Source organism: Mesocricetus auratus, unplaced genomic scaffold (genome assembly GCF_017639785.1).
Source record: "Mesocricetus auratus isolate SY011 unplaced genomic scaffold, BCM_Maur_2.0 Super-Scaffold_100023, whole genome shotgun sequence".
In the NCBI taxonomy this organism is placed as follows: domain Eukaryota; kingdom Metazoa; phylum Chordata; class Mammalia; order Rodentia; family Cricetidae; genus Mesocricetus; species Mesocricetus auratus.
The window spans coordinates 1,903,751-1,927,510 of record NW_024429204.1 but is presented as its reverse complement, the minus strand read 5'-3'; the positions used below and the strand labels follow the sequence as shown (position 1 = coordinate 1,927,510).

The 23,760-nt window shown below is 41.8% G+C and overlaps 1 protein-coding gene across 2 annotated transcripts in view; it reads left to right on the top strand.

Annotated features, from left to right (window-relative positions):
• Stk3 (serine/threonine kinase 3) overlaps positions 1-23,760 on the top strand; it is a 178,417-nt gene that overhangs the window by 6,762 nt on the left and 147,895 nt on the right. The window contains exons 1-4 of one of the 2 annotated variants that reach the window (XM_040730374.1): positions 13,067-13,151; positions 16,330-16,350; positions 16,629-16,757; positions 21,525-21,639. In XM_040730374.1, the coding sequence (XP_040586308.1) occupies positions 16,741-16,757; positions 21,525-21,639 (132 nt within the window). In that variant the 5' untranslated portion in view covers positions 13,067-13,151; positions 16,330-16,350; positions 16,629-16,740. Of the gene's footprint in view, positions 1-13,066; positions 13,152-16,329; positions 16,351-16,628; positions 16,758-21,524; positions 21,640-23,760 lie in introns of those variants that run through there. The other variant, XM_040730373.1, reaches the window with a different exon arrangement.

The window sequence follows — 23,760 nt, the reverse complement described above, 5'->3', positions numbered from 1 at the left end:
CCGTAAATGAGAGGGAGCATGTGGTGCTTGTCTTCTTGGCTCTGGTCTACCTCACTCAGTGTAATGTTTTTCATTTCTTCCCATTTACCTGAAGAATTGTGATTCCATTTTTTTTTCTTTACAGCTGGATAGAATTCCACCATGTACGTGCACCACGTTTTCATTATTTTTCTATTGATGGATATCTACATATAATGCACACATACACACACACAGATACACACACATACACCACACACATGCACACACACACCACACCCCCCCCACAGTTTAAATGGAGTTACCCCACATGGTGCATAATGTTCCCCCAGGAGCTATAGTCTGCCTAACAAAAACCTTAGTGCCAGGCAAGGGATACTTCTTTTGAGTTGTTGGGCAGGGGTCCAAGAGACCCCCCTGTGTAATTTAAATGTAATTGTCCCCCATAATCTCATAGGGAGTGGCACTATTAGGAGGTATAGCTTTGTTGGAGTAGGGATGCTCTTGTTGGAGGAAGTGTCACTGTGGAGCGGGCTTTGAGGTGCTTATGCTCAAGATTATCACCCAGGGTCTGAGACTACATCCTGCTGCCCTCTGGGTGTAGGACTCTCAGCTACTTACCAGCGCCTTGTCTACCTGCACGCTGCCATGCTCCCAGCCATGATGATAATGGACTGAATCGTTGAATTGTAAGCTAGCCACCCCAATCAAATGTTTTCCTTTGTAAGAGTTGCTGTGGTCATGGTGTCTCTTCACAGCAGTAGAAGTCCAAGCTAAGATACCTCCCAAACAGTATAGGGATTCCCATTGCTCTGCTTCCTTGCCAGAACTTGAAGGTAAGACCCTATTGCTGAAGACACCACACCCTTTGGTCTCTGGACTTGGAGAAATCAAACTGGTATTGATCTGGAAGCCTCCTCCTGGAGGGCTGGCCCTCACAGTGATAGAAGGTGCTATGTAATCTGCCACAGGAGAAGAGTTACCAGCAGTCCCACATAGCTATAAACCCCAAGGACCATAGCAGTGACCTGTGGACAAGACTCATATCTTGGGGGACCAGCAGCTGTCTAGTTGGACTTCATGCTCAGTAGGCGAGAAGTCACCCATGGTTGGAGAGGCTGTAACCCTAGAGGAGAACCTTTTACTTAGGAGAGAAGTCGTGCCCGGTGCTGTAGACCCAGAGGAGAACCTATTACTATTGTCTTTTCCATGCTAATATGATGACCAACCTCTTTCCTAAATCCCTGTCCTTAATAGATAAGTGCCATTCTCACCCCTCACCAAAGAATCTGAGTGTTTGCAGCAAGCAGAGGCTAGATTGTCAAGAGCCATTGAGGGAAGGCTTCCCTCACAACAGACTCTGTGTTAGGTTGCCCAACCCTCAGTGATCAGCACTAAACACATATGGGCAACAACTAATTGGATCCATTAGGTTCTTTGTGAGTTATGTGTGTTTAATATTTTATATATATATTATATATGTATATATAATATATATAATCAGTAATGATTACAGAAGAAGAGGTCATTAATTTGAGAGAGATAATTGGGGGTTGGGGAGGGAGAGGTAGAAATTATGTAAGTACAATGCATCATGTATGGAACTCTTGGTCTAAAAATTAAAAAGTTTAAATTGAATACATCTTGTTTGGGTTGAAAGGGAAAAGTGAATGGTTAGAATTTAAAGAATTAAGAAAACTTAGTTTGAAAAAAGTCTATGTAGAAATGTCATATCAGGTGACCATACATTAATGACATTCAAAATACATTTTTAAAAACATAAATACAGAGATTACTCTACATGTGTGTGTCTGTATGTCAAATAGAAGTCTTGTGAAATGTGCTGTTTCCTGATTTCTATTTTCTTGTTTGCTTCATTAAAAAAGAAAGGTGGTCTTAAACCACATTATTTTCATGATTGATTAGTGAGTCATGATTTATGGTTTGAGTGTATTTTAGTGGTGGTCAGGGACTGATGTCATCACCATCTCCACCGAACTCAGTAGAGGTGATGACATCGCCAGAGGTGCTCAGACTGGCGGTACCTCAATGACTTTGGATGCTGTGGAAGGGAAAATTGATGGAGACAGAGGATGTTAACATTTAACGTTACTGTTTGGGGAATAATTTGGTGTGCCCAGTTAAAGTATGGGAACTGTGAAATGATGACCTGTGAGGCCTGACAGTTTACAAAGGAATGTGTGATGTGTGATGGCTACTGTGAGGCCAGGGCTCATTTGTCTCCTGGTGTGTGCTGAGAAACACCCAGCCATGGAGATGATGGCCTCAGTTTCTGACCGTGCGTGGCTATGAAGGCTCTTTCCACTTTCCTTCCCAAAGAGGAAGTATTCGCTCTCTGCTAGATTGTTCTTTGGCTCCAAACTTCCACTCTGCTGTGGTTGTTAGTTGTCTCCTGTGTGTTAGGATTGTTCTAATTTCAAGAAACCCATAGCTCTTAGAACAAATAGTCTATATTTAAAACATTTTCTTATAATGACATTATAGTTTTAAGTTGAATGAACGGAAGTAGCAAATAAGGAAATAGGCATGTCTGAAGTTATGTTTGTTATGTGCTATGAATATTAAAGTTCAGATTACTTTTGAGTTTTTGAAAGTACACCAAAGATTATATCTTACAAATCAACTTCAGAGGAAAATGAGGGTTGCCTGAACAATAACTGATAATTAATTGATATAGTTAGCATTGCGTTGGGTTCTGAAAAAGTCTATGGATTCATGTGACATCTTTGTAAAAAGAGGTGAATTGAATAAAATTTCCATTTATCAGAATGTTGATATATACACGTGTACTGGGGAAACTGTTAAGTGTTTGTGTTCCAAGGATGGAAAATTTCTGTCTTTAAAACATAGAATATTATCCTCTGTCCAGGTCACTTTGGTTCTCTGAAATCTTGAGACCAAGTGTACTATAATTAGAAAGGAATGAAAGTTGCACTTGTTAGCTTCATGGAGTAAGTATATATTTGGGGAGGACAAACTGAAGATGACAGAAAATGTCCTGAGCTCTGTCTCTCTTGAGCCACGTAATATGTTGGCTGTTCCTTCTCCCATTTCTTGCCATCACTGCTCATGGCTTTCAGACATGGCTTCACTCAAAGACTTGTTACTCACACATCCAGTAATTATTTATGGATTGCTTTTCAATTGCCAGCTGCTAAATATATTGCAAATGAAACAGATGGGGAGTTTGCCCTCATATAACATGTACTCTTAATTGGAGCTTGAGCTCTGGGAGCTGGAAGTAGCACACGCGCGCACACACACACACACACACACACACACACACACACACACAGTGCTGGAACCTTCCTAGGGAAGCGAAAGGAGGCTTTTCTGATGGGGTGATATAGATTCCAACAGGATGTTGAGAAATTCAATTGGAGGGTGGTGGTTGTGATGGCCATGGTGGTGATGGTGGTGGTACAGATATAATTCAGCCAGAGGGAAAGCTATGAGAATGCCTGAAGAGGGGTTGAACTGAGGTCAGTATGACTGGGTTGTTGGATGGGAGAAAGTGGTTGGAGATGATGTCAGAGATGGGCAGAGAGTCAGTGATGCCAGTGATGGAAGGAATGTGGATCTAAGCCAGGATGCTGCGGGCTGTCATTAGAGGGTTTAAAGGAGGGTTTTAAGCAACTTACAATTTAAAAAGACCATTATGTTGACTCTGGGTTGATTATGGAGGGTTTATAATAAAAACGGCTGGAGCGCTGCCTCAGTTAAGAGTATTTACTACTCTCTCTTGCAGAGAGAGGACCTGAGTTTGGTTTCCAGTACCCACATGGCAGCTCACAACCATCTGAAACTCACTTCTAGATGATCTGATTTCCTTTTCTGGCCTCTGTAGGCACCAGGATGCACACAAGTGCACACATATATGCAAGCAAAGCACTCATAAAACATAAAGTAAGAATGTACACAGAGAGACAGGCTATCACAATAATCCTTACAACCGGAGCAGTCAGTGGAAAGAAGAGGAGAAGTGGACAGATTTAAGTTATGGTTTGGATTCAGAAACGAAGCACTCACTGATAGCCAATGTGTAGTGAGTGAAGAAGGCAGAGTTGATCCTGACTCCTGGTTTGTGCTTGAACAACTTGGAAGCTGGGGTTGGGGTTGGGGGAACTAAAGGAAGAACAGGGTTGGCTGTAACCTCTGTCTTGGATTCCACACTTCCAGAAAAATGATTCCTGTCAGTCTGAAGTGTGATATTAGGGGGTTCCCTCTGAAGAAGAGCAAGTAAGCATATAGGAAAAGATGGGCACGAGCTTCGTGTTTTTGCTTCTTGTTTTAACCAGATTGAAGAACAGTGGCATACCTACCTTGTTTTAGGTATGCTCAGATGTGAATGTGATGGTGACCTGCCGTTTAAAAAGAGTCTGTTCATTGCAGCATCAGACATCAGCACGATGCAGACAGACAGACTGCTCGGTGAACTGTTCTAAGACAGACATGTGCAGTCACCAGGCAGAAGCACTTTCTCGGCGTTCACTGAATAGCCTGCAGTTATGACAGGAGCTGCCCCTTTAACCTTTCAGGCCTCCATCCTGTTTCTTTTCTCACTGAAGAACTGAGGTTGTTTGAACTGTAGGGTCTCACAATCCGTATTTTCCTGATTGCTCAATCAGGCTTCAGTTCAACCGGCTTCTTTGAGCTCTGTGTTTCCAGCAGCTGGGCAGCTGGGTCTAGAGAGGGATCGCCTTGGCATTGTTATAGATGAGGTCTGGCAACACCTCAGCAGTCTCTTAATGTTTAATTGTCTCCCCCTTTTTTTTCTTTCCAGGGATGGGGGCAGCAGCTGCTAATGGTTAGTGTTTATTTCTTTTAATTATAGGGTGCTGTAGAATGGTGAAAGTCTTGTCTGGACCATTTTGAGTTCGTTTGCTACTTGGATTGTATTTGTAAGCCATTTTCTCTCACTTTCTGTTTGGTTCCCAGTGGGGCCATTTATAGAGAACACAGGACAAGTACTTGCATCTCTCCTGTTGCTTGCCCTGTTTGAGGTAATGACTCAGGTCCCTTCTTCCTTTACAAGGGACAAGTCCTCTCTTTTAAGTGCCATTAAAGGGAAATGGATTTTTTTTTTTTTTGGTTTTTACAAGACAGGGTTTCTCTGTATTGTTTCGGAGGCTATCGGTCCAGCCCGGCGTCGAACTCACAGAGATCCGCCTGCCTCTGCCTCCCGAGTGCTGGGATTAAAGGCGTGCGCCACCACCGCCCGGCGGGAAATGGATTTTTAGCTACTGCAGTTACTATCCTTGAGCTGCAATTGTCCCATCCATTGCCAGTCTTTTTAGGAGACAGTATAGCCCTTCTTTGATTAGTTTCTTGTCAACTGTGACAAAACACTTACAGCTCATTTAGTACATTTCCTCTTCCAGATTTGGAGTTAACCATTTCTTCAAAGAAGCTCGTTTTCTTTTTGGTGGGAAATGGTGTCTTAAAACCCCTAGTCCAGGTAGGCGAGCCCATTAAGTCTTTCGAACTCTGTCACAACGTGACAGCATTGTCCACTCTGAGCTTGTGGTGGTTCCAGTAGACTGGCTCTCATAGGCTCATATGTCTGGATACCTGGTCATTAGGGAGTGGCATTATTAGGAGGTGTGGCCTTGTTGGAGGAAGTGTGTCACTGGGGGTGAGCTTTGGGGTTTCAAAAGCTCAAGCCAGGCCCAGTGGCTCTGTGCTGCCTGAGATTCCAGACATAGAACTCTCAGCTCCTTCTCCAGTGTGCTATGTCTCCTGCCTGCCACCATGCTTCCCGCCATGCTGATAATGGACTAAACCTCCAAACTATACAACAGCCCCAGACAGATGTTTTCCTTTAGCCAAGCGGTGGTGGTGCACACCTTTGATCCCAGCACTCGGGAGGCAGAGGCAGGCAGATCTCTGTGAGTTCGAGAGTCTACAAAGGTACACAGGGAAACCCTGTCTTGAAAAAACCAAGAAAAAATGTTTTCCTTTATAAGAGTTGCTGTGGTTATGGTGTCTTTTCACAACAATTGAACATTGATTAAGGCAGAGCTCTTTCTAGCAGATAGCATCTAAATTACATCTGTCTTCTAAGTTTGAGTCAGAAGTTGGGTATGTATGGACTCATGGTACCTTAGAGGATGTAGACTTCCGCTTCCTGGTCTCTGTTTACTCTGATCTCAACTCCCAGTTTCTCAGTTTTACCACCTTTAAGTGTTTTGGGTAACTACTTGTAGGTGGAAAGGGTCTAGACAAATAAAAGATCAATACTACTGTTGGTGAGGTGAGATTTCAGGTCCTAAGTTTTGAATAGAATTTCAACTTGCCTTCTCTTCTGCATATAGAAGTGTATCTGTGTACAAAATAATTGTAAAAGACTTTAGAGCACCTACATTTTCAGTGGCCCATAAAGTTTGGATTAGAGAGAATGAAGATACATTATTGCTTTGAACAAAATTTGTAATCCATGTGTTTTCCGAGAAATTAAAAGATTCTACGGAATGGAATCTCTGTGGAACATCGGGAAGTGACCCTGTGTGCCGTTGGTGTGCAGCTGGGTACCACTGAGGGGGTAAGCAGAGCAGCATCTATTTGTGCAGACTGCAGAAAACAGCCCCCACCCGCTGAGTGACGTGGATGCTTACTGTTGTCCGAGTGTGAACTGGGCTTGATGTGGAGGCTCTGTTCGAAGGTTGATCTTGGGGGAGTCAATGAAGAGCAGTATGAATGAGTAAAGAAATAGTGTCTTGGTACAGATTGTTCTGTACTTTTTCCTGTGGTAGATCCACAGGTACATCATGGTGGTTGTGGGAAGTTTCATATAGAAGCATGTCCCCCTTTCGAGTCAGTATTTCTGTAGTTAAGGCTTGCCTTGAGCTTGCTGTGTAATGAGGATGACCCTCTGTGCTGGATTTACTGGGTGCATTTTCAAGTCTGTTTTGTTTATATTTTCTGGGCTTTCAGATTTTGAAAAATTAGTAGTCAAGAAATTGACTGCAGTAAAATGTTTCAGGGACAGACATGATATAGCATCATGAAAGTTTCTTACAAGAAATTACAAAGGAATAGTGTCATTTTCCAGTTGATGATAAGTAAAAACCTTTCTCAGAAAACAAAAACCAGAGCTTAGGGAGGAGAGGATACAGAAGAATCAAATATTTTCCCTTTTAGCTCCTTGCCAGGAAACTATAATTTCATAGAACTTTTGGGCAAAGCGCCCATTCTGAGAGGAAGTAGAGCTGACAACACCATTTTTATTTAATTAAAAGTTTGTTCTATCGTATCTGTTTTCTTAGGTCGTTTAGGCACATTGTAGTGGCAATAATTAACTTGGTCCCCAGAGTTTAATACCATCTTGTAAAGGTAGCACCATGATGCCATGAGATTGCATCTGTTTCATTGTTGGAACTGTGATACAAGCTGGTGAAGAGTCAGAGTCAGGCGGGCCTTAGTTATGGTGGCCACGGCTCACTGCACTGCACTGCACTGCCCGGCCAGTAACTTTACCTTTCTGTCTCAGTGAATTAGCAAAATGCTTGCTCTAATAGTTCCTTTTGGGGGAGCTACAGAGCAGTCAAATAAAGTATGAGTTGTAAAGTGTATGTCTCTGAAGATAATTTCCAAAATGTTGAGAAAATGTGGCTCTGGTATTGCCAGCGTCTTTAGGGATATGAGATACTCATACCTCTCCAAGGGCTTACAAGGACAACTCTCACTTGGGCACAGAGAAGTCTAGAGATAAACATTTACTGAACATTTATAAATTGTTTAGCTTCTGAAAAGCAAAAATGAGCAGGAAACGATGACCCCTGAATTTTATTAGTTTGAGGAAAAATGTACTTCCCGTAGTTGACGTAGAAAAGATGTTTGATGTTTTAGATTCAAAGTCATATTTATCACCATGGGTACCCAAGAGAATGTTTATTATTGAGGTCTAACTCTGAGAATATTTTGGTTTTTAAAGCATTGGTAGAGAACAAATCCAGATCCTCAGAAGTGTTGTGCTGTGATGCCTGAATGACACAAAAGGGCAGCCTCAGCCTTGAGATATGCATTTGGCAGTTGTTCAACAGTGTTACCCCATAGAACTGAAGGAAAAGGGACCATTGACTAGGGAGCTAGAATTGGCTAGAGATATGTCTTCAAAAGCTGTAACTAAGACAAACAACCCACATATAAAAACAAGCAGAAAGATCTCAAATAAACAACTTAAGATTTCGGCTTAGAGCACTAGACAAACAAGAACAAACAAATCCCAACTTAGCAGGCTTCCAGAAGCAGATCCCGAGTACAGAGTGGAAATGGATGGAAGAGAAATGAAACTGAAACAAGATCAATGAAGAGCTGATTCTTCAAAAAGACAAAATTGACAAACTATTACCAAAGTGAGAGAAAAATAAGATCAGAAAGATGGAGACATTTCCACTGACAGGCAGAAGTGCAAGAAGGTCATTCATTGCAGGCTATGGAAGCTTTGCACAGCCTGTTTCATTGCCTAGAAGGAAGGGGTATGTCCTTGAACACAGACCCCTACCTGAAGTTCAGTCTCCAAGAAATGGGAAGCCCGAACTGACAGCAGGTAACGAGATCAATAATAAGGAGTCCAGTGACAGGAAATCCAGACCTCACAGCTACTCTGCCATGTTCTACCTAACAAAGAGCCATTGCCATGTTCCCTGCAGTTGCAACAAAAAGAACCTAGAGACACTTCCCTAGAGAAGATACACAAATGGCTGCGTCCTCCACGACAAGGTGTCCGGCACCAGGAACCCTCCTGGAAATGGGGGGCAGAACCATGAAAGACGGAAACCCTTGCAGGTTGGCTGCTTTTAAAGACCAAGGCTGGAGAGAGGGCTCGGGTTATGAGCTCCTGCCACTACTTTTTTTTTTTGTCTTTTTCTGTTGTCCGTACATCTTTACTTGTAAATGTTCCTTGCAAAGAGTCACAGGTCTGCTTCAAGGCTTCCTGTTTCTGCTACACTCATTGATGCCGAGTCCTCCTCTAGGATATCCTGCTGTTGCCCTGTGTCATGGAGATCCTGCAGCTTTGGGTCTGCAGGACCAGCCCCCTTCATGTCATGCTCCAGCAGATCACAGATGGGGTGGATGTTGGGGTGGGTCCATTCATAACCCTGGTTCTTGACCTGGGTAGTTGCAGGGTTGGCCAGCCCACCAGCTCTCCCCACCCGTGTCCGGGGTGAGCTCTCCAGCGTTGCCCCTGCTGATTAACCCTATGCAGTGATGAGCTTGGGGCGGGACCAGTTCTCTGGATTTCATGTCCTCAGGTCAGCTCTTTCACACCTTTGCCATCAGGGCCACCTCTGCTGTGTTGCCCAGGCGAGGTGCAGGGGCCACTCTCATGTTCTGCTCTCATGAGCTCAGGCCAGCCCTCCCGTCTGCTTCAGGTGGCAAGTGTGTGTGCGGGTGTGTCTCCATGTGCATGCCACCATATGACAGATGAGGGACAGTGCCCGATTTTCCAAGCTCACAGCTTTTGGCTGGGTCCCCCCACCCCCCAACAGGGACAGCTCTACTGTAGTTAGGGCCTGCTTGCCCAACTGCTGTAGCTGGTAAAGGAGAGGGCTTGTTGCTTTGCCTGCCATGGGTGAGGGGAGGACTTGCTAGTCCTTGGTTTTGTAGGACCCAGATGGCTACCTATTACTTGAGTTCCAGGGGATCTAACACCCTCTTTTGGCCTCTGAGTGCATTGAGCATATATGTGGTACCTGTACATAATGTAGGTGAAACACTCACTCACATAAAGTAAACAAACAAACAAATAAATTGTGGTGGTTTGCATAAGTATGGCCCCATAGACTCATATGTTTGAATGCTTGGTCCATAGGGAGTGGCACCATCAGGAGGCGTGGCTTTGTTGGAGGAAGTGTGTCACTGTGGGGGTGGGCTCTGAGGTCTCCAGTATGGCACACAGTCTCTTTCTGCTGCTTGAGGATTGAGACGTAGGACTCTCGGCTCCCTCTGCAGCACCATGTTTCCCACTGTGATGACAGTGGGCTGCACCTCTGAACTATAAGCCAGCCCCAGTTAAATGATTCCCTTTACAACAGCTGCTGTGGTCATGGTGCCTTTTAACAACATAAAAATCCTAACAGACAAACCAAACAAAACCAAAAGTAAAATCAAAAACTCCAGAAAAGGCAAAAACCCAAACAAACCAAAACCAAAACCCAATGCCAAACTCAGAAAGCAGAGTGCCTGGAAGTCTTTCTAACAGAGTTGCACTGGCACAGTACCAGTGGGATTGTGTTGATGAAGCATGTTGACCCGGAATTACAATATTTTCTAGGTGTGCATTTGAGGGAAGTCATGCGCTGTTATGCTTTCCATGCTTGGGCTTCTCAGTTCTGAGTGGTGTCCGTTTCATCCCTGTTCCTGCATGTGACAGGATTTCATGCTTCGCAAAGGTGTTGTCTTCAGTGTGCAGTCTCTTTCCTTTATCTGTCCATCAGTTGACGGATGCTGCTCATTGATAACTGAGTGTAGTGCTGTAAGAAATGAAATGCAGAGTATCGATCTTGTTTCCCTTGTGTGTGTACAGTCGTGGGGTTGCTGGACCATGTATGCTAAGACCCTTTGTCGCTATATTCTCTATAAACAGATAGCAAAGAGGGGAGTGGTAGTGGTTCCTGATCTGGGTTCATTTGCCGGAACACGGCTTGGTTTTTAAATTGAGATCACTTTTACCTGTTATCTTTTAGAAATTAAAAATAAAATCCTAGCTGCATCTGATAGAGCAAAACACTGAAAGAATATTCTAAGTGTGACTTTATTGTATTTGTGTAAGTATAAAATACCAGAATGCTGTGTCCTACACAAACTCAGTTTAGTTACAGTGAACATATATTCAAAGTAGAGGTTGGATTGATGGTAGGCTCTTTGTGACACACAGGGATGTCCACCTTAAGTAAGACTATCTCATACTTCATGCCTGGGCTAATAAAAATGATTGTCTGGTCGTATGTAATATTTTCCTAATACTGAGAGACACCCTGCTATATGTTGGAGAGACTTTGGTTTGATTCTCTTTCGGTTTTATTACCAAAATTATTGAGGAAATCACTTAAGCTTTACTTCTCTTTCCTTATAACCGAGTAACTACTTAAAAGATTATAAAGATACACTAAGAAAAAAAAGTGTCGTAAGTACACAGTACAGTGTCAGAAAGGTGCTTAATAGATCTTTTCAAATTTTTATTTTAAATTACATTTTATTGAGTGTGTGTGTGTGTGTGTGTGTGTGTGCACGCGCGCACGAGCGTATACATGTTCTTATGCTTGCCACAGCATGCAAGTGGAGGTCTAGGGCAGCCTGTGGGACTAGCTTCTCTCATCTGTGGGTTCTGGGAGATTGAACTCAAATCATCTGAGTTGGCTGTAGACTCCTTTACTGCTGAGCCACTCAACATGCCTGATACATCTTACCTTTCTTTTCTAAGGTTTGTCTTAATTATTTTGTGTGTGTCTCTGTGTTAGTATGTGACTAGGTGTATGTGTGTGTGTCTCTCTGTTAGTATGTGATTATGTGTATGTGTCTCTGTGTTAGTATGTGACTATGTGACTGTGTATGTGTCTCTGTGTTAGTATATGAATATGTATATGTATGTGGGTGCCTGCAGGAGCCCCCATACGTTGGATCTTCTGGAGCTGGAATTATAGGCAGTTGTTGTGAGCAGTTTGAAATGGGTGCTGGGAACCAAATTTGGATCCTCTGAAAGAGTAGCAAGCATTCCAAACCACTGTACCATCTCTCCAGCCCCCTAGCTTTCATCATTGTGTTTCTGTATTAGATTAGGACCCCTCAGTTGTCAAGGATTGTTTCTCAGTTCCTTGGCCTTACCCCAGGATCTGGCTGTTATGCATAAACTCAGTAGGTATCTGTTGAGGGAATGCAGTTGGATTAATTTTTAGTGCTGGTTTTACAATAATTTTAAGCCCATATTAAAAATTCAGTTTAGAACTACCTTTCTTAGAGATAAGGAAGGGTGTAGTAGACTTTAATCACAAGAACAAGGCTGATGAGCAAATACTGTTTTTACCATTCCTATTTGCCCTGGTCATTTTATTCAATCTATATAAAAGCCCTCCCCCCTTTCACTATATGGGATGACTTTATTGAATTGTGGAAACAATTTGTGTGTGTGTGTGTGAAACCCAGTCAAAACAAAATGTATTTTAACAGCCCGAAAAAGCAGAGGGGGCTCTTCCCCACTCTGAAAATCTATTCCCCAGATCCTAAAGCGTTGGTGTGCAGCAGGTATCTGAGTTCCTGCTGTATGTGAGGCGTGGCGTCGGATGTGGGAGTGTAGCAGTGAAGAAAGCGGTCTGCAGTGTTGTGTAGGCGTCACGCTGTGGTTTGAGTACAACATGGGTTCTGGTGGTACTGGGAACAAGCCAGTGTGCTCCAATCCTGTAACAGTGCTTTGTGTACAGTGTGTACCACTTGGCCATGGTAATAAGTGACTGCTGTTCATTCATGTGTTAACTATACTGTATAGCTTTAATAGTCAGGAGTATATTGCTTCTTGTAAAAATGCTCACTATAAAAATGTAAGCCATGTATGTCTTCTACCATGTTTTCTGATTACCTAATTTTTCTGTGTTGTATTCATCATGAACATAGTAGTGTAAGTTGGTATGTACTACCCATGTAATAGCTATGCCATCTTGGTTTGTTGAAGTACATGCTACAATATTCTTATTATGATGAAATTGCCTAAAATATTTCTTGGAATCTATCTCCTCTATTAAGTGGTTCATGACTGTGTATTGTTGAGTGAAAGCAATAGGGGACCTAAGAGCGTGCATGAAGTAGAGTATGTATGCAATGGTATCTTGTATGCTCGAATGAGGGAAAATGAATAATATTCACATTTGAATAACAGTCTTTCGGAAACTTATAGGAGAGGTCTGTGTCAAGGTGTGTTGCCCAAGCACACGAGGAACACCACTTGGGATGGAACTGTTTGCTTTATACCTTTCGTAGCATTTGATTTTGAAACATCTGGTTTTATTGCTTATTTCATTTTCTGTAAAAGTTTTTAAGGAAAGCATTTTCTTTCTTTTTGTTTTTTCAATTTTCAGTAAGCTAAAAAAGCTGAGTGAAGACAGTCTGACTAAGCAGCCTGAGGAAGTCTTTGATGTGTTGGAGAAGCTTGGAGAAGGGTGAGTATGGAAGCATGAGAGTCCTTTTAAATATTGACCGCCTTGTCTAGTCTTTCAGCGGGAGCTGAATACCGCTGACACCCATTAAATTTGGCAACTAATGTCACATTTTAAAGATCAGATTGTGATAGATATAGTGTCTCTAGAGAAGTAATCTGTGTGTGTGTGTATGTATGTATGAATATGTGCATGGGTCTGTGTGTGTATATATGTGTGTGTCTATGTTTGTGTGTATGAATATGTGTGTGTATTTGTATGTGTATGTGTGTATGAATATGTGTGTGTCTATGTGTGTATGTGTCTGTGTGTATATATGAGTCTGTCTATGTGTGTATGAATATATGTGTGTGTGTATGAATATGTGTATTTGAATGTGTGTGTATTGTGTGTGTCTGTGTGTGTGAGTCTGTGTGTGTGTGTGTGTGTGTGTGTGAAGCAAGAAATGTGCTGTAAAGTGATTTGTGAGAAGTTTGTTCATCTTATGGTGCATTCTCATTAATAAACATTGTAATTTTGGGTTTATTAGGCTAGTGCCTGTTTTAGCACCTTATTTTATTTGGGAAAAGGTCAGTAGAAGCTGTGAATTGTCTGGTGGAAATCAGTGTGTATAGGCAGAAGAATTGTTAACAACACCAGAATAATAATTGAGGGATGTATATCATTTGATCATAGAGAAAGGCAGATAATAAATGTAAAACAGTTAAATTTGTAAGAACATAATACATAATATTGCAAACATAAGATGGGAGGAATAAAATGAGCTATATTGCTCACTGTATGTGAGTTGTCACTTTAAAAGATTAATTCTTCAGAGAAAATTAAAAAGTAAACTAGCTTATATAAGACCATATAAAACAAAACATGGGGTATAGGGATGTTTCCTCTTGAAAAATCATTATCAGAGAGAGTTAAATGTATGAGTCAAACTAAAAAGAAAATGGAAAGGGAAGTTTTTATATCAGGTGAATTAAAGTTAAATGATCCCAATTGGAAAAGAAGTACATTAGATAAGGATAGGAAACAAAAATTATATCAAAACTTTTTTTTGTCACATAGTGTAGTAGCAAACTTTATGATGGAAAATCATTTGCAGAGTCAGTGGACTCTAATAAAAGTGGATATGTGTCTTTATTTGCCTTTTAGAATTGGACAGATATAAAACAGACAGGGATTGAATGTTATTAGTAGACTTGATTATGTATATACTCATATAAAGCATCTATTTTTTATTTATGTGTGCTTATACACACACACATGTATACCTTGCAGTCTTCCGTTTTTGGTTTATGTTCAAAGACAGAAAGAAACTTGACAAATTCTAAGATAGATTTAATTTTTTTTCAATATGTCCCACCCACAGTTTCTACTCCCTCCACTCCTTTCCAGTATTACCCCCCCATTCACTCCTCCTCCGTTTCCCTCTAGGGATATCAACCAAATACCGCATAACAAGATACAAGACTAGGCACAAACACTTATATCCAGGCTGGATGAGGCAACCCAGTAGGAGGAAAAAGGGTCCTAAGAGCAGGTAAAAGAGTCAGAGACACCCCCACTCCTACCGTTAGGAGTCCCCCCAAAACATCCAGCCAACAACCATAGCATTTATGGCAGATCCATGCAGGCTCCGTGATTGCCACTAGGGATGTTTTAGGAGATACAATTTATGTCAATTAACCTCTCAAAGAGAAGACAGGAAGGTAATTAAATATTGATTAAATAGAATAGAAGGCTTTCTTAGTTGCTTTTCTAGTTGTTGTGATAAACTCTTTTACAAAAGCAACTTACAGAAAGAAAGGGTTACCTTGCTGGCTCATAGCTGGAGGGTCCAGCCCTCACTCATAGCTGGAGGAGGGTCCAGCCCTCACTCATAGCTGGAGGAGGGTCCAGCCCTCGCTCATAACTGGAGGGTGCAGCTCTCGCTCATAGCTGGAGGGTCCAGCCGTGGCACAGCCCTCTCTAGTCAGCTCCACATCATGCATGCATACAGGCAGCTTGGCTTGGCAGATGTCCCATGGTTAAGACGTCTCCAGTGCCCTGAGGGCCTCCTTCTGTGGACTCATACCCTGCCACACATTACTCAGCCTCAGCTGCTCTCTAAAACCCTGGAGTAAGTCTCCATGACTCTTCTTACATTCAGATTTGGTGACTGTTTTGGCAAAGTCTTAGCCAGAAACCACTCAGGAGGGGATTCTGGGAAATAGAACTCTAAATTTCTGTTACAGACCCGAGACATCCTTGGAGAGGAGGGTTGGGGCTGCATAATTCGTCTTAGATAATGGAGCACTGAGTCCTACTCCGACTTTGAGGAGAGGCATTGCAGCCTCTTTCCCCAAAGAAAGGTTATCACGTTGAAGGAAGTTGCTTCCGAGAGCCCACGAGGCAGGATGCAGCATCGATTCATTCAGTTAACCAAGTGTCTTCTTGTCTGCGTGTGACACTGCCACTTACTTTGAAAATTGTAAACTTGGGAGTGATTTTTGTGTAGTTTATAATGTCAGGAAACACAGGGAACATTTTACACCTTGTGCTTCCCTGTGGACGCGATGTAGTGGGAAGACCGTGCATGGTCTTTGGAGTCAGAAGAAGATTGGACTTGTCAGTTACTGCGTCTGTATCCTCATCTCTCAGTGATGAGAATCATATTTTTCCTCATAATAGAGAGGAAGAAGTTTGATGATGCTTGTAAAACCCTGTCGTAGTGCTTGGTTTGGAGTTCGTATTAAACCACAGATGACTTCTTCATTGAGTTTGCCCTGTAAAGTACATGAATGTTTAGTCGATAGACACTCAAGAGCCAGAGTAGAGATTAAGTTCTTTGTCTCCTTTTATGAATACCTGTGATATGTGATCTTTCTCTTGAAGAGACCACACTGAAAGAGGCACTTGAGGGGACTTTGGCTGAGGATTCTCTGCTTTCTTACTTTGGTGATAAATGGTCCACAGTGGCTGGGTGACGCAGTGCACATCTGCAATCCCATCGAGATCATCTGTGTCTACATAGTATGTTAAAGGCCAACCCGGGCTACATGAGCCCCTGCCTCAAAAGAAGAAGGTTCACAGTGAATGAAAGGCATTCTGGGACCTTTGCTTGATTCAGCTTTTTCTCTTAACTCGGAACCTAAACTGTTTCTAACCTGACTCTCACGCTTGTGATTTCCTTTTCTGTCTCCTTAAGCTGCATTTGAGTTGACAAACCGTAAGTTAGTCCGCTTGCCTCCTTCTCTCTCCTCCACCTCTTGCTCCCTCCCTCCCATAAGAAAGTGGCAACTCATTATTTTTACATGGTACTTTAAGTTTGTAATTTGTGCAATGAAGCTGCTTCATTAACTTATTATTCCTTTACTTTTGTTTTTGATCATTTACATGATGATCCAAGCTTGAAAATACAGTATGCAAAATATATGTAGAAGTCACAGTAGTCTTTAACACAGTGCTTGATATGAAAAAAATAACGTCTCGGCTTTCCTTTTTAAGGTCTTATGGAAGTGTTTTTAAAGCAATACATAAGGAATCTGGTCAAGTTGTTGCGATTAAGCAAGTACCTGTTGAGTCAGATCTTCAGGAAATAATTAAAGAAATTTCCATAATGCAGCAATGTGACAGGTATGAAAACATTTTATTTCCTTGTGTTCATTTTGATGGCTTTCATGAGGTATATAATAAAATACATGTTTTGTTACCTATGTAAGTTATTTCTTCATGACTTCACGTTGGAAGCAAGACCAGTCCTACAGAATGTCTTCTGGCCTCACAGCTGTTTGCAGAGATGGAGAAGATAAAAAGGGCTGAACACAGGCAGTGGAATAACCAACCTTTCTTCAGGAAAATCTATGGATGCATTTTTGATGTTACGTGGTTCGTTTTAATTCTGTATTACATTTTTTGCTCTTGTTTTTCCATGCAGGGTTTCCTATGTAGCCTAAGGCTGGCCTTGAACTCCCCTGTAGCCTAGACTGGCCTCAAATTTGGGGTCCTTCTGCTTCAGCCTTCTGAGTTATGGAACGATAGACATGTTCTCCTATGGCTGGCATATAATTAATTGCTTTTGTAAATCTGACTCATTCAACAAGCACTCATGAACCATTTCCTACTGGACAAGTGCTGTGTCAGGATCTAGAAATACTAGGGAAACTAAGATTTGCTTTCCTTCCGAGGGGCTGAGGCCTAGTTGGGAGGACCAAAACATGAAGGAAGAGCTCTACCTGAGTGTAGTTAGTGCTGACTGGTCCCTGTCCCTGGAGTGATAATGAAAACAAGGAGGCGGGGCCCCTTTCTCAGCCAGGGTGATTGGAAGTCCCGAATGCTGAGGAAGCCTTAACTTGGTGGAAAAATGGAGGGCTAAAAGAGTTAAGTCTTAAACAGAGAGGTGAAAAAACAGTTCTCTGGTTAGGGCTCATCCGACAGTGTTTAGAACTACTGTAGTGGAAAGCTTGAGCCAGGGGTTGGTGGGAAATGTGATTGGAGAGGTAAAAGTAGCTGAAGAGGAAGGTTCTGTGTGCTGTGTGAAATAGCCTGGGCTTGCGAGGACGCAGAGGGCGTAAATAGCAGTGCGTTTAGCCTGTTGTGAGTCAGCTAAGGGGACTGCACTTGTCCTTTGCCAGAGGTTTGAAGGTGGGGCAGCAGCTGCCGCCACCACCTAGTGACGCCTGTGTTCCAGGCTATGTTTCCTACTTTCTCATCACTAGCCTACGGTACCTATTTCATGGGTGTAGGAGGTGTGGGGTGTGAATGAGAAATGTCCCCCACAGGCTCATCCCCCGTAGGCTCATGCTTTTGAACGTGTGGTCTCCAGGTTGGAGGGATACAGAAGTTGTAGGCATTGGAGCCTTGCTGGAGGAAGTGTGTCACCAGGGTTCTGGTTCCAGGTTACACCATACCCAGTCTCCTGTCCTTTCCCTGCTCCCTGTGTGTGGATGAAAATGAGATCTGCCAGCTTCCTGCTGCTACCGCCACGCCTTCCCAGCTTTGATGGACCCCATTAGAGCCATAGGCCAAAATGGATCCTTCCTGCTCAAGTGCTTCTGTTTAGTGTTTTAACCACAAATCTGAGCACCGTGCCTGTTAGTTTTTTGTTCGTTAGTATTTTGATGACAGTTAATTCTTACACATCTTCTGTCTGAAGTGCCATTATCTTTTTATTTTTCTTGATTTCTTGGATAGAAGAATCATAAAATACTAAAAAGACAAGTATAATAGTGAAGTTGGAAAAGGATAGTTAAATATGCAACTGCTAGTTATTAATGTAGGTGAATGATTGAAAAATTGACAAAAATGATTTAGAAGAAAATTAATAAAATAGAAAAATTCACACATCTGGAATTTTGACCACACAAAATGAGATGAGTACTTTTCTGGAATTTAAATATTTTCTTAGTTTATTCATGGATTGGGCAGTTGGCAAATTATCTTGCTTTCTGAACTTGCGAGAGTCGTATTGAATGCTTTGAACTTTTAGTGAGTGTTAGACATGTCCTGAGTAGTGTGTTCAGGGAGCCTGCGTCGTTGACTGCTGAATCATCTCTTTCTATCCCAGTGACTTGCATGATAACACATGTTTGTAGACTATAGAATGTAGACTCTCTTTAGTGTTTTTCCTCTTATACTGTTCTAAAAAGGTGCTTATAGGAGCCAGTTTAGTTTTCAAATAGTGAAAAAAATTTCAGAATTAAAACATTATCACTGATTTTCTCTTTTTTATACTGGGACTTATTGTTAAATTTTATATTAGCTTCTGGTGCCAAAACATACATAAAGACAACTTCATGGGTACAAGACACCTAGAGATTTCACATGAATTATCTTTGGCCACACAGCCACCTCAGAACCAGGATGAGAACCCATATTTACTGACTCTAGATCTAGTGTTGAAGAAAACAATGCCTATAAAAATTTCTGAGCAGCTGAGGGTGACAGGACTTTCCTAGGAGTAGAGACAAGAGCTGGACAACAATACTGCAGGTTTCCTGCACTTGACAGGCATGTGCTCTTCGTGTAAACTTTCTGTGTCTAGGTAATGTGAGTAAAAGGGAACTACACTTGAGACACTTGTACTCCATGTAAACACATAAAAATATGTTCTGAAGCAGGGACAACAGGATTCACTTACTTAGCCATGTACCTAATGTATTGTTAGTGCCTGTTCCTAACTATGCCTCTCAGGTGCTGTTCACAAGCGATCTGATGACGACCCCAGGGATTTAGAGGGACTTTCGGTCAGACAGAAGAGGGAAATGGACAGCCGGGCTGTTTCAGTATAGTCTGCTAGGAGCTGCAGTGTGGTCAATAAAGGAGCCTACGAAGAGCTTCCCCGGGGAGGTCACAGCATGCTGAAGGGTGGCTTAGGTTTGATGACAAAGGAGAGGTGTGCAAAGAGGTCATTTTCAGCCGGCCTGTGCCGAGTGTTTCTGAGGCAGGGTGGGATAAACAGTGAACATACTATCGAAAGGGTTAGTGATGGATGTTTGCAGTTTGCATCAGCTCAGTTTTGGGTGGGCCACAGGGAGGAAGAGAGTTTATTTTGAGTTACTGTGGCCTAGGAACCCCCATTTAGGTTGTCCGGAATGACATGTTCCTCTGTGCAAGTGGTTCCTAAGGCTCAGGCCCTCGGCCCCCAGGTTCTCCCCCCACAAATACTTTAGAGCTTCTGTACTTAGGGGCTACCTTGGAATTTGAATTTATTTTGTTCTTTCATAGAAACCGTTTTTTCATGTAAATACATTTTAATGACTTTTGGACATCTTCATCCCACCTCTCCCCAACAAGCCACGCCCCTTTCCTACTTTAGTACCTTTTTATATGATCCACTAAGTTTAATTAGAATTGTTGTGTGAGCATGGGGTAGGGGTTGAGCTAGGAACAATTTTATTTGAGGAAATGGTAAATATAAAATAATAATCAGTTCTTTTTTTTTTTTTTTTTGGTTTTTACGAGACAGAGTTTCTCTGTATTGTTTTGGAGGCTGTCGGTCCAGCCTGGCCTGGAACTCACAGAGCTCCGCCTGCCTCTGCCTCCCGAGTGCTGGGATTAAAGGCTTGCGCCACCACCGCCCGGCAGTAATCAGTTCATTTAACAATATCCCACTTGAGTGTGTGTCTTTGATGTGACTTGTTGTGGTTGTGTAGACACTTTCCTAGATTAATTTTCTTGAGTGTGTTTTATGATACACAGTTGTTGAAACCTGATTTATCTGATTTTGTATTAGTGTGGGCCACGAGTTACTATTTTGAAAACAGTTTTATCCCCAACGTGTTCTTTTGACTCACTCTCATGAGAGGCCTGGGGAATGGATTGCCTGCTTTTCAGGTGGCTGCCTTAGGCTGTCTAATTGTCATAAGAGATGTCAGCCCTACCCTTGGCGCCACTGTCTGTGTACTGTGTGTGACAAGATAATGCCACACAGTGTGCGTGTGCTTTACAGCAGACACCACCTTTTGTCTCAGTATTGTGAGTGACCTCAAACTCACCGTGGAAGCCAGACTGATCTGGAAGTCCCACGCCACCTACCCTAACTTCCCAATGCAGGGATGAAGGGCACGCACTGCCACTCCTGGCTAGTGAAGATGCTCTTGGGTATCCTGTAGCTAACAGTATTCTAAATTATGAATGAGAATATTAGCATTCTGTTTGGCTCTCTCCCTAACCTCATTCTGCCCAGCTATTGGCCAGTCAGCTTCTGTATTTAGCCAATCACAGCAACATATACAGTGTGAAGGAATGCACCTCAGATAAGATATTTTATATACAGTGTATGTAGTGTAACTTAAATAACCAACAATTGTAATATTGTTTGATTCTAAGTTTTGTGTAAACAACGGGTATAAACACTACTTATTGATCTGTGGAAGATTTGAACGGTCAGTTCAGAAATACTGTGAATTGTTAATGATATCGATTGAATATATGCTGTTTGTGTAAATAATTTTTTTCCTCAAGAACAGTATGAAGAACAGCATGAAAGAAAAATATCCTACCTGGCTTCATTGAAATGTGCATCATTTTGAAGTTGAGCATTAATACTTAATGAAAAATCATTTAGAACAGTTACATTTAAAAGGTTTTTGTTAAAGGAAAATACCTCCATTTGTTTCTAATATTAAATAGTAAATGTCTTGCCAACATGAGGCATTGTTTTTGTTGGGAATCACTCAAAACACTTGGGCCTCCTCTGGCTTGTAACCCTGTTAAATTCTCATCCATGAAGTGAACCTAATTATACACAGTTGCCGAGCTATAGCTGCAGACGATTCAGTGTAAATAGAAGTTACCTCATTAAACTCATTTGTTGAAACATGACATGTTGGGAATCCGTTACATTAGGTTAAGGAAAATTTTCTTTGCAAATGGACTGAGCGTGAGTGTGTCTTTCTTCAGCCCCTATGTGGTGAAGTACTATGGCAGCTACTTCAAGAACACAGACCTCTGGATCGTCATGGAGTACTGTGGCGCTGGCTCCGTGTCAGACATCATCAGGTTACGAAACAAGACGGTAAGTATTCAGAACTGACTCCTTGATCACATTTTAAAGTCCCACTGCAGAATCTGACGAGCATTTTGTTACACAGAAACCGTGCGTGTGAAAACGGAGGGTACAATAGCCTTTCATCTTTCTAAGGCAGCTTGAGTCACCAGATGGCTTCTCAGGTGCTAGGGAACCGTCCTCTGAGAGTCTGTATACACTTAGTGACCTAAATTCAGTACATGATGGCTGGAATTCTATTTAAATTTCATGACGTTCATCACATTTCCTCCTCTTAATTTTTCTGTATTACCATTTATAACTGGTAAATAGTTGAAGTTACATTTTCTGAATTTTTGACAATAATTGAATTTTTTTTGTTTCTCGAATGTCCACTAGATATGAAAATGAAAGTGTTAGATTACATACACACACAGACACACACACACACATAGACACACACACACAGACACAGACACACACACACACAGACACACACACACAGACACACACACACAGACACACACACACAAAGACACACAGACACGTGAAGTGAGTTTAGTGAAGTGTACTACTTAATAAAGCTTTTATGGCTATGTTGTGACCTAACATTGAAGGCTCAGTGACTTTTTAATGTGAGTGGTGAAGAAGAATTATCAGTGAAATGATTTGTAATTCTGTAGAACAGTAATTCAGCCTCTATGTGACGTTACTATATGCTGTCAAACATGTCTTGGTAAAATAAATTCAGAAAAAGTGCATAACTATTTGAATCAATTTGTGGTTAACCAGAGTCATTTTAAAGTTTTGATTGGTGAAATGCTTAGACATTTATTGTCATTTTTTTTCCTGTGGAGAAAATAAAAAAAATAAGATTTCTTTAAAAGGAAATGGAATGGAAGTTTAAATAATCCCTGTTTTGACAGAAGATTAAATCATCTGTGACATTTTAATTACGTATCTTCGAGTTTCTATTGTTCCTAACTAGCGTTTATGTAAATCAGATGATTCTTGAAAGGAAGGACAATTGAAAATAATCACACCCAAGTTACAGGGGTTTCATAAAAATCATTCCAGGGCTAGCCTCACTCCAGGAGTGTCATAAAGTCATTCCAGGGCTAGCCTCACTCCGTGTAGTACTTATAATGATCAAATAAGACTTGGAGTAGAAACGTGACAAGATTTTAAATGTCTATTTTCATGGTTTTAAAATATTAATGTTACTATTTTGAGTACAGAGTAGGCAGTTGATTCAGGAAGTTTCTTTCTTGTACCAATAATTATGAACTGTGAAAGTGCAGTTCTTTTTTTTTTTTTGTTATTCGATTCAGGGTTTCTCTGTATTGTTTTGGAGGCTGTCCTGGAACTCACTCTGTAGACCAGGCTGGCCTTGTACTCACAGAAATCTGCCTGTCTCTGCCTCCTGAATGCTGGGGTTAAAGGTGTGCACCACCAACGAACACATGGCTAATTTTAGAAGTTATAATCTTGACACAAAAAGTTCATACCTTGTATTTTGGGTCTGATGTTAGTGTAGATTTCATATATACTGGTTTATTCAGTTGACCATGTCACACACGTTTGTCTGTGATGCCCTTGAAATGGCTTTTCCTATGTTTATACTCATGAAAATGAATTCATGTATGCACGTGGATACTAAAACTTCGTTACAGCTTTAATCTTTAGGAAGCTGGAGACTAATCTGAAAGCGGAATTCCCTACTCCTGTGGTTATCTAGAATGTGAATAAAAACAGTGAAATGTGTGTGGAGAAGCCGTCGTGGTGGTGTTCACACGAGTCACAGATGAGTGAGCTCTGGTGCTCAGCTTTGGTGTGTTCTGATTTAAGCTGACGTTCACGCGGCTGTTTATGTGCTGTAGATTGCAGCCATTTCAGTAGTAATCTTCCTCAGAGGAGTAGGTAGGTTAGCTCCTCTGTTACATGTTTCTTCACCTTGACTGACGTCATGTATGTCAAGTCTGCTATAAAGAAGAAACATATAAGTATGGAACAGTAATAACTAGTAGAAGAAGAGGTCATGAGTTTGAGAATTTGAGAGGGAGCTGGGGAGAGACATAAGAGGAGCTGGAGCGGGGAGTGGGCTGGGTGGATGATGTAAATACAGCTTTCATCTATGAGGTTCTCAAAACA